At 38.8% G+C, this 17,732-nt stretch overlaps 1 protein-coding gene across 1 annotated transcript in view; it reads left to right on the forward strand.

The window, feature by feature from the left end:
- TMLHE (trimethyllysine hydroxylase, epsilon) overlaps positions 1–17,732 on the forward strand; it is a 61,548-nt gene that overhangs the window by 19,383 nt on the left and 24,433 nt on the right. The window contains exon 4 of the mRNA XM_055563415.1: positions 14,507–14,786. Within this exon, the coding sequence (XP_055419390.1) occupies positions 14,507–14,786 (280 nt within the window). The remainder of the gene's footprint in view (positions 1–14,506; positions 14,787–17,732) is intronic.

Here is a 17,732-nt window from a genome sequence, read left to right on the forward strand (position 1 = left end):
TAACACATTCATCACCTCACATAATTAGCACATTTGCATTGTGGCTAGAGTATTAACGATTTACTATCTTAATAACTTTCAATATACAATACAGTATTGTTAAGTATATCACTGTGCTATACATTAGATCTCCAGAACTTATTCATCTTACGACTGGAAAATTGTAGCATTGATGAACATCTTCCATTTCTTCAAACCCATAGCCTCAGGCAACCATCAGTCTACTCTCTGTAGACAGGATTTATCTTTCTCTGTCTGACTTATTTCACATAATACACTCAAGGTCTATCTATCAATGTTGTTGCTAATTGCAGGAATGCCTTCGTTTTATGGCTGAATAATATTCCACTGTATTTATATACCACATTTTATTTATCTATTTATGCATCAATGAACACTTAGGTTGTTTCCATGTCTTGGCTATTATAAATTGTGTGGCTATGAACATTAGGGTGCATGTATCTTTTTGAAACAATGATTTTATTTCCTTTGGATATATGCTCAGAAGAGTGATTGTTGGATGATATGGTTCTTTCATTTTTGATTTTTTTCCAAAGTGGCTACACCAATTTAGACTCCCATCGACAGTGTAGAAGTCCCTTCTCTCCACACCCTCACCAACATTTGTTGTATGTTGTCTTTCTTTTTTTGAGGAGGGTAGTGACGTTTGAGTTTATTTTTTTTTCTTTATTTTTAAATTGAAGATAATTAAATGTTGTGTTAATTTCTGCCTATGTTATCTTTTTGACAATAGCCATTCTGACAGGATTGAGGTGGTATCTCTGATTTGCATTTCCCTGATGATTATAGATATTTAGCATCTTTTCAACTAACATCATCTATAATGATGAGGCTGAACACATTTAACATTTCACTTTCATTTTTATTTAACACAGTTCTGGAACTTCTAGTCATTACAATAAGGCAAGAAAAGAAATAAAATTCATATATATTAGAATGGAAGAAATAAAACTATATATTTGTGGTTTTGATGGAGGGATAGATATGTAGACCAATAAAACAGAAAAAGAAACCAAGAAATAGAATCACACAAATATAGTCAACTGATCTTTGACAAAGGTGCAAGAGCCAGTCAATGAAGGAGGATAATCTTTTTAAGTAATGATGCTGAGATAATTGGACACTCAATTAAAAGACGTTTACTCCTTGGAACAAAAGTTATGACCAACCTAGATAGCATATTGAAAAGCAGAGACATTACTTTGCCAACAAAGGTCCGTCTAGTCAAGGCTATGGTTTTCCCAGTGGTCATGTATGGATGTGAGAGTTGGACTGTGAAGAAGACTGAGCGCCGAAGAATTGATGCTTTTGAACTGTGGTGTTGGAGAAGACTCTTAAGAGTCCCTTGGACTGCAAGGAGATCCAACCAGTCCATTCTGAAGGAGATCAGCCCTGGGATTTCTTTGGAAGGAATGATGCTACAGCTGAATCTCCAGTACTTTGGCCACCTCATGCGAAGAGTTGACTCATTGGAAAAGACTCTGATGCTGGGAGGGATTGGGGGCAGGAGGAGAAGGGGACGACAGAGGATGAGATGGCTGGATGGCATCACCAACTCAATGGACGTGAGTCTGAGTGAACTCCAGGAGTTGGTGATGGACAGGGAGGCCTGGCATGCTGTGATTCATGGGGTCGCAAAGAGACGGACACGACTGAGCGACTGAACTGAACTGAACTGAACTGAGGCAAAAGTAAAAAAAAATAATAATAATAATAACTTCAACCAGAGTTTCACACTTTATACAAAAATTAACTCAAAATAGATCATGGACTTAAATGTAAACACAAAGCTACAAAACTTCTAGAGAAGAATGTAGGAGAACATCTTCAAGACCTTGACCTAGGTACTGACTGGCTATAGAACTAAATAACTTTCAAAACTCAATATAAGAAAAACAATCCAATTAGACAATGAATAAAAGACATGCACAGACATTTCACTGAATGGGACGTACAAATGGCAGATAAACATTTGCAAATATGTTCAGCATTATAAGCCATTAGAGAAACAAAAGTTATTAGCACAGTAAAATTTCACTATATGCCTAGCAGAATGACTAAAAGTTTTAAAAAAATCTTGGTAACACAAAATGCTATAAAAGATTTGGAAAAATTCTATCAGTTATACACTGCTGCTGAGAGTATAAAATGGTATGGTTACTTTAGGCCTCCCTGGTGACTCAGTTGGTAAGGAATCTGCCTTCAATGCAGTAGACCTGGGTTCAATCTCTGGGATGGGAAGATGCCCTGGAGAAGGACACGGCTACCCACTCCAGTATTCTGGCCTGGAGAATTCCATAGACTGTATAGTCCATGGGGTTGCAAAGAGTTGGACACGACTGAACAACTTTCACACACACTCTGGAAAACAGTTTGCCCGTTTCTTAAAAAAAAAAAAAAAAAAAGACTAAACATGCAAGTAACCATGTGTGTGTGCTCAGTCACTCAATTTGTGTCTGACTCTTTGTGACCCCATGGACTCTAGCCTGCCAGTTCCTCTGTCCATAGAATTTCTCACGCAAGAATACTGGAGTGGGTTCCCATTTCCTATTCCACAGGATCTTCTTGACCCAGGGATTGAACCTGGGTCTCCTGCATTGGCAGGCAAATTCTTTACCACTGAGCCACCCGTGAAGCCTCCTGGGAAGCAAGTACTATACAACCCAACAATTGAATTGATAGGCATTTATTCCAGAGAAATGAGAACTTACGTTCACACAAAAATGTGTACATTAATGTTCACAGCAGCCTTATTTGTAACAGCCAAGAACTGGAAACTACTTTAATATCCTCCAATGTGTGAGGTTTTAAGCAAATCATCCACATAATGAAAAACTATTCAGTAATAAAAAATAATGAAAGATTGATACGCATGATAACTTGGGAAAACCACAAAGGAATAACAGTGAAGGAAAAATGTAACTGCATGATTCCATTTATGTAACATTCATGAAATAACAGAATTATAAAGATAGTGAACAGATTAGCAGTTGCCAGGAAGAGAGGAGGAATGGTGTGGCTTTAAAGAGGTAACATAAAGGAGTCTTGTGGTAATGGCACACTTGAGTATTTTGACTATAGTAGTGGTTACATAAAGTTGCACATGTAATAACACTGCATTGAATGTGCACACACACACACAGAAATAATTATATATATATATATATAAAACTCATGAGATCTGAGTGAGCTCTATGGATTGTATCAATATCACTTTCTAGGTTTTGATATTGTACTGTGGTTGTACAAGATGTTAAACATTGGAGAAGGCTCAGGGAAGGGTGCATGAGACCTCTCTTATATATTTCTTTGTGACTTTCTGTGAATCTGTATTTCAAAATAACAAAAAAGCATTTGAAGAAGAAATATTTATTTGAGTACATTTTACTACTCATTTTTCTACAATGAAAAGAAAACATACCATAGATAACACTTAATTTTTCCAGCAAGTATACTGGAAGATGATGCTGTTAAAGTGCTGCACTCAATATGCCAGCAAATTTGGAAAACTCAGCAGTGGCCACAGGACTGGAAATCATCAGTTTTCATTCCAATCCCAAAGAAAGGGAATGCTTAAGAATGTTCAAACTACTGCACGATTTCACTCATCTCACGCACTAGCAAAGTAATGCTCAAAATTATACAAGCCAGGCTTCAACAGTATGTCAACTGTGAACTTCGAGATGTTCAAGCTGGATTTAGAAAAGGCAGAGAACCAGAAATCAAATTTCCAACATCCATTGGATCATCTAAGAAGCAAGAGAGTTCCAGAAAATCATCTACTTCTGTTTCGTTGACTATGCCAAAGCCTTTGACTGTGTGGATCACCACAAACTGTTGAAAATTCTTCAAGAGATGGGAATGCCAGACCAGGTAACCTTCCTTCTGAGAAATCTGTATGCAGGTCAAGAAGTAAGACTTAGAACTGGACATGGAACAATAGACTGGTTCCAAATAGGGAAGGGAGTACGTCAAGGCTGTATATTGTCACCCTGCTTATTTAACTTATATGCAGGGTACATCGTGAGAAACGCTGGGCTGGAGGAAGCACAAGCTGGAATCAAGATTACTGGGAGAAATATCAATAACCTCAGATATGCAGATGACACCACCCTTATGGAAGAAAGCAAAGAAGAACTAAAGAGCCTCTTGATGAAACTGAAGGAGGAGAGTGGAAGAGTTGGCTTAAAACTCAACATTCAGAAAACAAAGATCATGGCATCTGGTCCCATCACTTCATGACAAATAGATGGGGTAACAATGGAAACAGTGAGAGACTTTATTTTGGGGGGCTCCAAAATCACTGCAGATGGTGATTGCAGCCATGAAATTAAAAAATGCTTCCTCCTTGGAAGAAAAGCTATGACTAACCTAGACATAGGTTAGTCATAGCAAAGGACTGAGGAGAGCTAGCTGGCTGCGGACCGGCCCACCCCCTGCAGGAGACAGGCAGGCAAGAGCAGCCAGAGCCGGAAGGGGCAATCACGACCCCAGAGAGGCATCCTCTACCAAACTGCAAGCAGGCTTCATTGCTAACCAAGACTTCTTGGGTTTCTGGATGGTCGACATCTGCCAGGAGGGTTGCAGCCAGAGATCAGCTCCCCAGAAGAGACACACCCAGAAAACCGAGCAGCTGGTACAGGGGAGGGCTAAGTCACAGCCTTCAACTGGGGATGACTACGTGCGCCAAGCACCTGGTCACCTGAACTGCTCGGACCTGGGACGGTGCAAAACGCGGGCCCAATGAAGTCTGCGCCTTTGTGGAGTATCAGAGAACCTGAACCTGAGTGGCTTAGATCTGGGAAGTGCAGGCAAACCAGGGCCCACATCAGACAGTTCCCAGCAGAGCAACCTAGAGTCTGAGCAGTGTAGACTGGGAAAGCACACACACCATGAGCGGGGGCAAACCCAGTGCGGCTGAAACACTGTGAGCACTCCCCACACATGCCAGTAATATTTGTTTGCAGTGTTCCTCCCTCCCCACAGCACTACTGAACAAGTGAGCCTAAAAAAGTGACCACCAGCACCCCCTTGTGTCAGGGCAGAAATCAGACACTGAAGAGACCAGGAAACAGAAAAAGCTAAAATAAACAGAGGGAACTGCTTTGGAAGTGACAGATGCAATAGATTAAGACGCTGTAGTTAGCACCAACTACATAGGAAGCAGCCTATAGATCTTGAGAAGTATAAGCCGGATCAAGGAATTATCTGAAAATGAACTGACCCAAACTATCCACAACAGCTCCAGAGAAAGTCCTAGATATATTTTTACTATTATCATTTTTTTAATTTTTAATTTTTTTTATTTTTAAGTCATCTATTACTCCTTTAATTTTCATTTTTATAACCTACCATTACCTTGCAAAAAAAAGACCCTATTTTTAAAGCAAACTTCATATATATATTTTATAATTTTTGTGACTTTGTTTTGTTTTTTTAATATTGTACTTTTGAGAATCTAACCTCTACTCTATATTTTTAATCTTTGCTTTTTGGTATTTGTTCTCAATTTTGTACCTTTAAGAACCCAATCTTCAGGACCCATTTTTACTTGGGAGTGAGACTACTGGCTTGATTGCTCTCTCCCACTTTTGACTCTCCTTTTTCTCCACCAGGTCTTATCTATCTCCTCCCTCGCCCTTCTCTTCTCTACCCAACTCTGTGAATCTCTTTGTGTGTTCCGGGCTGTGGAGAACACTTAGGAAACTGATTACTGGCTGGATCTGTCTCTCTCCTTTTGATTCCCCCTTTTATCCTCCTGGCCACATCTGTCTCCTTCCTCTTCTCTTCTCTGTGTAACTCCGTGAATATCTCTGAAGGTTCCAGACTGGGGAGAGCACATTGGGGAACGATTACTGGCTAGCTTGCTCTCTCCCCTTTTTATTCCCACTCTTCTCCTCCTGGTCATCTCTATCTCCATCCTCCCTCTTCTTTTCTCCATGTAACTCTGTGAACCTCTCTGGGTGTCCCTCACTGTGGAGAAACTTTTCATCATTAACCTAGATGTTTTATCATCAGTGCTGTATAGATGGAGAAGTCTTGAGGCTACTGTAAGAATAAGATTGAAAACCAGAGGCAGGAGGCTTAAGTCCAAAACCTGAGAACACCAGAGAACTCCTGACTCCAGGAAACGTTAATCAATAAGAGCTCATCAAAAGCCTCCATACCTACACTGAAACCAAGCACCACCCAAGGACCAACAAGTTCCAGAGCAAGACATACCACGCAAATTCTACAGAAACACAGGAAGATAACCCTGAGCTTCAATATACAGACTGCCCAAAGTCACACCAAACCCACTGACATCTCAAAATTCACTACTGCACACTTCCTTGCACTCCAGAGAAAAGAAATTCAGCTCCACCCACCAGAACACTGACATAAGCTTCCTTAACCAGGAAACCTTTACAAGGCACCCGTCCAACTCCACCCACAGTGAGGAACCTCCACAATAAAGAGGAACCACAAACTGTGAAAATACAGGAATATAAACAAGATGAAAAGGCAGAGAAATACTCAGCAAGTAAAGGAACAGGATGAATGCCCACCAAACCAAACAAAAGAGGAAGAGATAGGGAATCTACCTGATAAAGAATTCTGAATAATGATAGTGAAAATGGTCCAAAATCTTGAAAACAAAATGGAGTTACAGATAAATAGCCTGGAGACAAGGATCGAGAGGATGCAAGAAATGTTTAACAAGGACCTAGAAGAAAAAAAAAAGAGTCAATATATAGTTAATAATGCAACAAAGAGATCAAAAACACTCTGGAGGGACCCAACAGTAGAATAACAGAGGCAGAAGATATGATAAACGAGGGAGAACATAAAATGGTAGAAATAAATGAAGCAGAGAGGAAAAAAGAAAAAAAGACTTAAAAGAAATGAGGACAACCTCAGATACCTCTGTGACAATGTTAAACACCCCAACGTTCGAATCATAGGAGTCCCAGACGAAGACGACAAAAAAAATACCGTGAGAAAATACTTCAGGAGATAATAGTTGAAAACTTCCCTAAAATGGGGAAGGAAATAGTCACCCAAGTCCAAGAAACCCAGAGAGTCACAAACAGGATAAACCCAAGGCGAAACACCCCAAGACACATATTAATCAAATTAACAAAGATCAAACACAAAGAACACAATAAAAGCAGCAAGGGAAAAACAACAAATAACACACAAGGGGATTCCCATAAGGATAACAGCTGATCATTCAATAGAAACTCTTGAGGACAGAAGGGAATGGCAGGACATACTTAAAGTGATGAAAGAGGAAAACCTACAACCCAGATTACTGTACCCAGCAAGGATCTCATTCAAATATGAAGGAGAAATCAAAAGCTTTACAGACAAGCAAAACCTGAGAGAATTCAGCACCACCAAACCAGCTCTCCAACAAATGCTAAAGGATCTTCTCTAGACAGGAAACACATAAAGGGTTTATAAACTCGAACCCAAAACAACAAAGTAAATGACACTGTGATCATACTTCTCAAAAATTGCCTTAAATGTAAATGGGTTGAATGCCCCAACCAAAAGACAAAGACTGGATGAATGGACACAAAAACAAGACCCCTACATATGTTGTCTACAAGAGACCCACCTCAAAACAAGAGACAAATACAGACTGAAAGTGAAGGGCTGGAAAAAGATATTCCACGCAAATAAAGACCAAAAGAAAGCAGGAGTAGCAATACTCATATCAGATAAGATAGGCTTTAAAATAAAGGCCATGAAAAGAGACAAAGAAGGACACTACATAATGATCAAAGGATCAATACAAGAAGAAGATATAGCAATTAAAATATATATGCACCCAACATAGGAGCACCGCAATGTGTAGGGCAAATGCCAACAAGTATGAAAGGGGAAATTAACAATAACACAATAATAGTGGAAGACTTTAATACCCCACTCACATCTATGGATAGATCAACTAAACAGAAAAGTAACAAGGAAACACAAACTTTAAATGATACAATAGACAAGTTAAACCTAATTGACATCTATAGGACATTTCACCCCAAAACAATGAATTTCACCTTTCTCTCAAGTGCACATGGAACCTTCTCCAGGATAGATCACATCCTGGGCCATCAACCTACCCTTGGTAAATTAAAAAAAATTGAAGTCATTCCAAGCATCTTTTCTGACCACAATGCAGTAAGATGGATGTCAATTACAGGACAAAAACTATTAAAAATTCCAACACATGGAGGCTGAACCACATGCTGCTCAATAACCAACAAATCACAGAAGAAATCAAAAAAGAAATAAAAATATGCATAGAAACGAATGAAAATGAAAACACAACAACCCGAAATGTATGGGACACTGTAAAAGCAGTGCTAAGGGGAAGGTTCATAGCAATACAAGTTTACCTCGAGAAACAAGAAAAAAATCAAATAAACAACCTAACTCTACACCTAAAGCAACTAGAAAAGGAAAAAATGAAGAACCCCAGGGAGAGTAGGAGGAAAGAAATCTTAAAAATTAGGGCAGAAATAAATGCAAAAGAAACAAAAGAGACCATAGCAAAAATCAACAAAGCCAAAAGCTGGTTCTTTGAGAAGATAAATAAAATTGACAAACCATTAGTCAGACTCATCAAGAAACAAAGGGAGAAGAATGAAATCAACAAAACTAGAAATGGAAATGGAGAGATCACAGCAGACAATACAGAAATACAAAGGATCATAAGAGACTACTGTCAGCAACCATATGCCAATAAAATGGGCAACGTGGAAGAAATGGACATATTCTTAGAAAAGTACAACTTTCCAAAACTGAACCAAGGAGAAATGGAAAATCTTAACAGACCCATCACAAGCACGGAAATTGAAACTGTAATCAGAAATCTTCCAGCAAACAAAAGTCCAGGACCCAAGCCTTCACAGCTGAATTCTACCAAAAATTTAGAGAATAGCTAACACCTATCCTACTCAAACTCTTCCAGAAAATTGCAGAGGAAGGTAAACTTCCAAACTCATTCTATGAGGCTACCATCACCCTAATACCAAAACCAGACAAAGATGCCACCAAAACAAAACTCCAGGCCAATATCACTGATGAACATAGATGCAAAAATCCTTTAAAAATTCTAGCAAACAGAATCCAACAACATATTAAAAAGATCATATATCACGACCAAGTGGGCTTTATCCCAGGGATGCAAGGATTCTTCAATATCTGCCCACAAAGCAATCAACATAATACACCACGTTAACAAATTGAAAGATAAAAACCATATGATTATCTCAATAGATGCAGAGAAAGCCTTTGACAAAATTCAACATCCATTTATGATAAAAAAAAAAAAAAAAAAACCCAGAAAGCAGGAATAAAAGGAACATAGCTCAACATAATAAAAGCTATATATGACAAACCCACAGCAAACATTATCCACAATGGTGAAAAATTGACAGCATTTCCCCTAAAGTCAGGAACAAGACAAGGGTGCCCACTCTCACCACTACTACTCAACAGAATTTTGGAAGTTTTGGCCACAGCTATCAGAGCATAAAAAGAAATAAAAGGAATCCAGGTTGGAAAGGAAGAAGTAAAACTCTCACTGTTTGCAGATGACATGATCCTCTACATAGAAAACCCTGAAGACTCCACCAGAAAATTACTAGACCTAATCAATGAATATAGTAAAGTTGCAGGATATAACATTAACACAGAGAAATCCCTTGCATTCCTATACACTAACAATGAGAAAACAGAAAGAGAAATTAAGGAAACAATTCCATTCACCATTGCAACAAAAAGAATTAAATAGTTAGGAATATATCTACCTAAAGAAACAAAAGACCTATATATAGAAAACTATAAAACACTGATGAAAGAAAGCAAAGAGGACACAAAGAGATGGAGAAATATACCATGTTCATGGATTGGAAGAATCAATATAGTGAAAATGAGTATACTACCCAAAGCAATCTATAGATTCAATGCAATCCCTATCAAGCTGCCAACGGTATTTCTCACAGAACCAAAACAAATAATCTCACAATTTGTATGGAAATACAAAAAACCTCGAATAGCCAAAGCAATCTTGAGAAAGAAGAATGGAACTGGAGGAATCAACCTGCCTGACTTCAGGCTCTACTACAAAGCTACAGTCATCAAGACAGTATGGTACTGGCACAAAGACAGAAATATAGATCAATGGAACAAAATACAAAGCTCAGAGATAAATCCATGCACCTATGGACACCTTATCTTCGACAAAGGAAGCAAGACTATACAATGGAGAAAAGACAATCTCTTTAACAAGTGGTGCTGAGAAAACTGGTCAACCACTTGTACAAGAATGAAACTAGAACACTTTCTAACACCATACACAAAAATAAACTCAAAATGGGTTAAAGATCTAAACATAAGACCAGAAACTATAAAACTCCTAGAGGAAAACATAAGCAAAACACTCTCCGACATAAACCACAGCAGGATCCTCTATGACCCACCTCCCAGAGTAATGGAAATAAAGCAAAAATAAACAAATGGGACCTAGTTAAACTTAAAACCTTTTGCACAACAAAGGAAAATATAAGCAAGGTGAAAAGACAGCCTTCAGAATGGGAAAAAATAATAGCAAATGAAGCAACTGACAAGGAATTAATCTCAAAAATATACAAGGAACTCCTGCAGCTCAATTCCAGAAAAATAAGCGACCCAATCAAAAAATGGGCCAAAGAACTAAACAGACATTCCTCCAAAGAAGACATACAGATGGCTAACAAACACATGAAAAGATGCTCAACATCACTCATTATCAGAGAAATGCAAATCAAAACCACAGTGAGGTGCCATTTCACGCAAGTCAGAATGGCTGCTATCCAAAAGTCTACAAGCAATAAGTGCTGGAGAGGGTGTGGAGAAAAGGGATCTCTCTTACACTGTTGGTAGAAGTGGAAACTAGTACAGCCACTATGGAGAATAGTGTGGAGATTCCTTAAAAAACTGGAAATAGAACTGCCTTATGACCCAGCAATCCCACTGTTCAGCATACACACTGAGGAAACCAGAATTGAAAGAGACACGTGTACCCCAATGTTCATCACAGCACTGTTTATAATAGCCAGGACATGGAAGCAACCTAGATGTCCATCAGCAGATGAATGGTTAAGAAAGCTGTGGTACATATACACAATGGAATATTACTCAGCCATTAAAAAGAATACCTTTGAATCAGTTCTAATGAGGTGGATGAAACTGGAGCCTATTATACAGAGTGCAGTAAGCCAGAAAGAAGAACACCAATACAGTATTCTAACGCATATATGTGAAATTTAGAAAGATGGTAATGATAACCCTGTATTTAAGACCGCAAAATAGACACAGATGTATTGAACAGTCTTTTGGACTCTGTGGGAGAGGACGAGGGTGGGATGATTTGGGAGAATGGCACTGAAACGTTTATATTATCATATGTGAAACGAATCTCCAGACCAGGTTCAATGCATTATACAGGGTGCTTGGGGCTGGTGCAGTGGAATGACCCAGAGGGATGGGATGGGGAGGGAGGTGGGAGGGGGGTTCAGGATGAGGAACACATGTACACTCATGGTGGATTCTAGTCAATGTATGGCAAAACCAATACAATATTTGAAAGTAAAATAAATTAATTAATTAAAAATAAAAATTAAAAAAAGAAAATAAAGAATACATTTGAATCAGTTCTAATGAGGTGGATGAAATTGGAGCCTATTATACAGTGTGAAGTAGCCAGAAGGAAAAACACCAATACAGTATACTAATACATATATATGGATTTAGAAAGATAGTAATAATAACCCTATATGCGAGACAGCAAAAGAGACACAGATGTATAGAACAGTCTTTTGTACTCTGTGGAAGAGGGTGAGGGTGGGATGATTTGTGAGAATGGCATGGAAACTTGCATATTATCATACATGACACGAATTGCCGGTTCAGGTTCGATGCATGGGACAGGGTGCTCGGGGCTGGTGCACTGGGATGACCCAGAGGGATGTGATGGGGAGGGAGGGGGAGGGGGGTTCAGGATGGGGAACCCATGTACACCTGTGGCGGATTCATGTTAATGTATGGCAAACACGCTACAATATTTTAAAGTAATTACCCTCCAATTAAAAATAAATAAATTTATATTTTAAAAAATGGTTCGTCTAGTCAAAGCTATGGTTTTCCAGTAGTCATATATGAATGTGAGAGTTGGACTATAAAGCAAGCTGAGCATTGAAGAATTGATGCTTTAACTGCAGTGTTGGAAGAGACTCTTGAGAGTCCCTTGGACTGCAAGGAGATCCAACCAGTCAATCCTAAAGGAAATCAGTCCTGAATATTCATTGGAAGGATCAATGCTGAAGCTGAAACTCCAATGCTTTGGCCATCTGAGGCAAAGAACCAACTCAGTGAATAAGACCTTGATGTTCGAAAGATTGAGGGCAGAAGGAGAAGGGGATGACAGAGGATGAGATGGTTGGATGGCATCACTGACTCAATGGACATGAGTTTGAGTAAGTTCTGGTATTTCGTGATGGACAGGGAAACCTGGCATGTTGCAGTCCATGGGGTTGCAAAGAGTCGGCCACGACTGAGCAACTAAACTGAACTGATACTAGAAGAGGACACCTAGAAACTTGTGCCTGGTTTTTTCTGGACTCAGCCCTGTGTACCTTTTCCCTTTGTTGATTTCAATCTGTATCCTTTAACTGTAATAAACCTTAACTGGACTATAACAGCTTTTAAAAAAAGAAAGAAAGCATATCAAAAAACTGACTTTGCAAAATATTTGTAAAATATATGATTGTGTGTGTGTGTGTGCGCGCGTGTGTATAGTGCTATTAGTGTTCCAATAGAAAAATGTGAGAAAGAAGTGAACTATCATTAAACCACAAGTCAGGAAACATTTTCTAAAGGGCCAGATAGTAAAGATTTTTAATCTTTTTTGAATACACTGTCTCTGCACAACGATTCAGTTCTTTGGTAGTAGGGTAGAAACAGCTATAGAAAATATGTACTACACAGCAGATGTTAGAAAAACAATTCTGGGCAGGTTTGGCTACTAGCTCAGTTTGGTAACCCTTGCATGTAAAAAATATAGATGTCTAACAAATGTTCTTCTTCACCTTAAATAACTTAAATTTATTATAATAAGATGAGTTTTACTTACCAAATTAGAAAAATATATGTTTAAAAAATAAGAATACTCAATTTTGATGGGCATGCATATATGCATATATTGTTGGTGGGGATGAAAATCGGTAGACTTTCTAGAAAGTAATCTAGTTATATGTATCAAGACTTTTAAAAGTTTGTGTCTTTGGATTTAACAATTCTACCTTCTGTGTGTCTATTTTAAGAAAATTATCAGAAAAATGGACAAGGATGATCACTATTAAATAATAGGGAAACTTTCCAAAAATACAGCTACCTGCCCCGGGAGAACAGACTGCTTAGGTAAATCTTGGTAGTCCATATTCTGAAAATTATAGAAATTAACTTTTTGAAGCCTTAATTTTTTAATGATAAAATTATTCTTAGAATTTAAGTGACAAAGGTAGGGTGCAAACTAATACATATTTTCACAATATGTTATGTAAAGTAAAAGTATGCATACAAAAATCTAGAAGGGATGATTGCAAGCTGTGGATAGTGGTTTCATCTAGATAATCGAATAAGTATATCTGACCTTTTCATTTCCTCATACTTTTTTATGCTTTCCAAATTCTTTATGATATTTTTACTATAATGGTGTAGAAATTTGAAAGAGAGAAACAGAGACAGAGAGGTAGAAAGAAAAGGAGAGAGAAAATGTCAGGATAGCCTTTCACTCCTCTTGCTGTATCCTTTGCTTACTCATTTGCTTATCCTGAATATTTTCTAAAACATTTTAGGAGCTGACTTTTTGTAGAGCAGCGGGCGAAGTTATCATGTTGTACTGATATCATATCATTAGACCAAACTGACCTAATTCATTTATAAGAGGGAGATCGAGGCCCTTTACTATGTAGCTAAGTTTCATAAACTTATTTACCTGCTGGGAAGATTTATTTGTTCATTCATTCACTTATTAATTTATACTACTCAACTGACAAATATTTCTGTCTCAGGAACATTCTAGGCATTCATTTGAATTTGGTCTCATAAACAATACATATTTGCGTGTGTGCTAAGTTGCTTCAGTCGTGTCCAACTCTTTGCAACTCCATGTACTGTAGCCCACCAGGCTCCTCTGTCCATAGGATTCTCCAGGCAAGAATACTGGAGTGGATTGCCATGCACTTCTCTAGGGGATCTTCCTGACCCAGGAATCGAACCTGCATCTCTTATGTCTCCTGCATTGGCAGACAGTTTCTTTACCACTAGTGCTACCTGGGAAACCCCATAAACAATACCATACGGGGTAATTGTTTGCTGAAAATAATATTCTTAACCAGTAAATTATTGGCAGTATATATAATTATTATTTTTAATACCTTTTATTTTTCCTAAAAAGGGCCAGATGGTCATGTGACTAGATATGATTTGGATTGGCTCATGAAAAACAGCTATGAAGGACAGAAACAAAAGGTCATCCAGCCTAGAATCTTATGGAATGCTGAAATCTACCAGCAAGCCCAAGTTCCAGCTGTAGATTTCCAGACGTTCTTAGAAACCAAGGAGGGACTGAAGAACTTTCTGCAGAACTTTCTGCTCTATGGAATTGCTTTTGTGGAAAATGTCCCTCCTACTCAGAAACACACAGAGAAGCTGGCAGAAAGGATCAGCTTGATCAGGTGAGTCATTAGTTTTCTTATATGTGCAGAAGTTAATTTCCAGAGCATGAATATCAGTAAAATAATGTGACAGGTATGGTCACCCTTGTTTTACCAGAATACTCTGTGGCCCGAATAAGAAGATTACCATTTATAGTGCTTTATTTGAAGCCCAGATTTCTAATCTCTAAAGACACTTACATGTTGACTTCAAATATGATGACTTCAAAGTTGTTGTCTTTTCTCAAGCCCAGTGGCACTCAAAGTAAGAGTTATTCATTGTACACTAGAAAGAGCACTAACTTTGAATAAAGAGAACCAGACTGTAGTCTCAGTTCTCCCATCAAGCAGTTGGATAAACATACATTCCTACCCACAGTCACTGTCCCTGTTACCTCTATTTTCCCATCTGACCAGTAAAAGGATTGAATAAGATGTTATCTAAAGATATCTACTTTTGACCTATTATTCCTAAGGCTTAATTCAGACACTGGTTGTTAATAATAATGAGTCTGAAATGCAGTACTTGGATGCAATCTCAAAAACAACTGAATAATCTCTGTTCGCTTCCAAGGCAAACCATTCAGTATCACAGTAATCCAAGCCTATGCCCCAACCAGTAACGCTAAAGAAGGTGAAGTTGAACCATTCTATGAAGACCTACAAGGCCTTTTAGAACTAACACCCAAAAAAGATGTCCTTTTCATTATAGGGGACTGGAATGCAAAATAGGAAGTCAAGGAACACCTGGGGTAACAGGCAAATTTGGCCTTGGAATATGGAATGAAGCAGGGCAAAGCAAGTAGAGTTTTGTGAAGAGAACGCACTGTTCATAGCAAACACCCTCTTCCAACAACAGAAGAGAAGACTCTACACATGGACATCACCAGATGGTCAACACTGAAATCAGATTGATTATATTCTTTGCAACCAGAGATGGAGAAGCTCTATACAGTCAGCAAAAACAAGACTCAGAGCTGACTGTGGTTCAGATCATGAACTCCTTATTGCCAAATTCAGACTTAAATTGAAGAAAGTGGGGAAAACCACTAGACCATTCAGGTATGACCTAAATCAAATCCCTTATGATTACACAGTGGAAGTGAGAAATAGATTTAAGGGACTAGATCTGATAGAGTGCCTGATGAACTATGGACGGAGGTTTGTGACATTGTACAGGAGATAAGGATCAAGACCATCCCCATGGAAAAGGAAAAAAAGCAAAATAGCTGTCTGGGGAGACCTTACAAATAGCTGTGAAAAGAAGAGAAGTGAAAAGCAAAAGAGAAAAGGAAAGATATAAGCATCTGAATGCAGAGTTCCAAAGAATAGCAAGGAGAGATAAGAAAGCCTTCCTCAGCGATCAATGCAAAGATGGAGGAAAACAACATAATGGGAAAGACTAGAGATCTCTTCAAGAAAATTAGAGATACCAAGGGAACATTTCCTGCAAAGATGGGCTCGATAAAGGACAGAAATGGTATGGACCTAACAATTGCACTCATCTCACATGCTAGTAAAGTAATGCTCAAAATTCTCCAAGCCTGGCTTCAGCAATACGTGAACCATGAACTTCCAGATGTTCAAGCTGGTTTTAGAAAAGGCAGAGGAACCAGAGATCAAATTGCCAACATCTGCTGGATCATTGAAAAAGCAAGAGAGTTCCAGAAAAACATCTATTTCTGCTTTATTGACTATGCCAAAGCCTTTGACTGTGTGGATCACAATAAATTGTGGAAAATTCTGAAAGAGATGGGAATACCAGACCACCTGTCCTGCCTCTTGAGAAACCTATATGCAGGTCAGGAAGCAACAGTTAGAACTGGACATGGAACAACAGACTGGTTCCAAATAGGAAAAGGAGTACAGCAAGTCTGTATATTGTCACCCTGCTTATTTAACTTATATGCTGAGTAAGTACATCATGAGAAACACTGGGCTAGAAGAAGCATAAGCTGGAATCAAGATTGCTGGGAGAAATATCAATAACCTCAGATATGCAGATGACACCACCCTTATGGCAGAAAGTGAAGAGGAACTAAAAAGCCTCTTGATGAAAGTGAAAGAGGAGAGTGGAAAAGTTGGCTTAAAGCTCAACATTTAGAAAACTAAGATCATGGCATCTGGTCCCATCACTTCATGGGAAATAGATGGGGAAACAGTGGAAACAGTGTCAGACTTTATTTTTGGGGGGCTCCAAAATCACTGCAGATGGTGATTGCAGCCATGAAATTAAAAGACGCTTACTCCTTGGAAGGAAAGTTATGACCAACCTAGATAGCATATTAAAAAGCAGAGACATTACTTTGCCAACAAAGGTCTGTCTAGTCAAGGCTATGGTTTTTCCAGTGGTCATGTATGGATGTGAGAGTTGGACTGTGAAGAAAGCTGAGCACCAAAGAATTGATGCTTTTGAACTGTGGTGTTGGAGAAGACTCTTGAGAGTCCCTTGAACTGCAAGGTGATCCAACCAGTCCATTCTCAAGGAGATCAGTCCTGGGTGCTCATTGGAAGAACTGATGTTAAAGCTGAAACTCCAATACTTTGGCCACCTCATGTGAAGAATTGACTCACTGGAAGAGACCCTGATGCTGGGAGGGATTGGGGACAGGAGGAGAAGGGGACAACAGAGGATGAGATGGCTGGATGGCATCACCAACTCGATGGACATGAGTTTGAGTGAACTCCGGGAGTTGGTGATGGACAGGGAGGCCTGGCTTGCTGCGATTCATGGGGTCACAAAGAGTCGGACACAACTGAGTGACTGAACTGAACTAACTGATACTGTACAGCATTTAACCAGCATATTCACATCGATGATTTCAATTGTTTGGTATAGTAGTCCTGATAAGCGTGTATTTTATCTCCTGTTCTACTGATGAGGCGCTTGAGGATCAGATGTGTTAAGTGCCTGGACCAGAATTGCTCTGCTAGTAAGCAGTAGAACTGGAATTCAAAAGAGCTCAG

Source organism: Bubalus kerabau, chromosome X (assembly GCF_029407905.1).
Source record: "Bubalus kerabau isolate K-KA32 ecotype Philippines breed swamp buffalo chromosome X, PCC_UOA_SB_1v2, whole genome shotgun sequence".
NCBI classification, from domain to species: domain Eukaryota; kingdom Metazoa; phylum Chordata; class Mammalia; order Artiodactyla; family Bovidae; genus Bubalus; species Bubalus kerabau.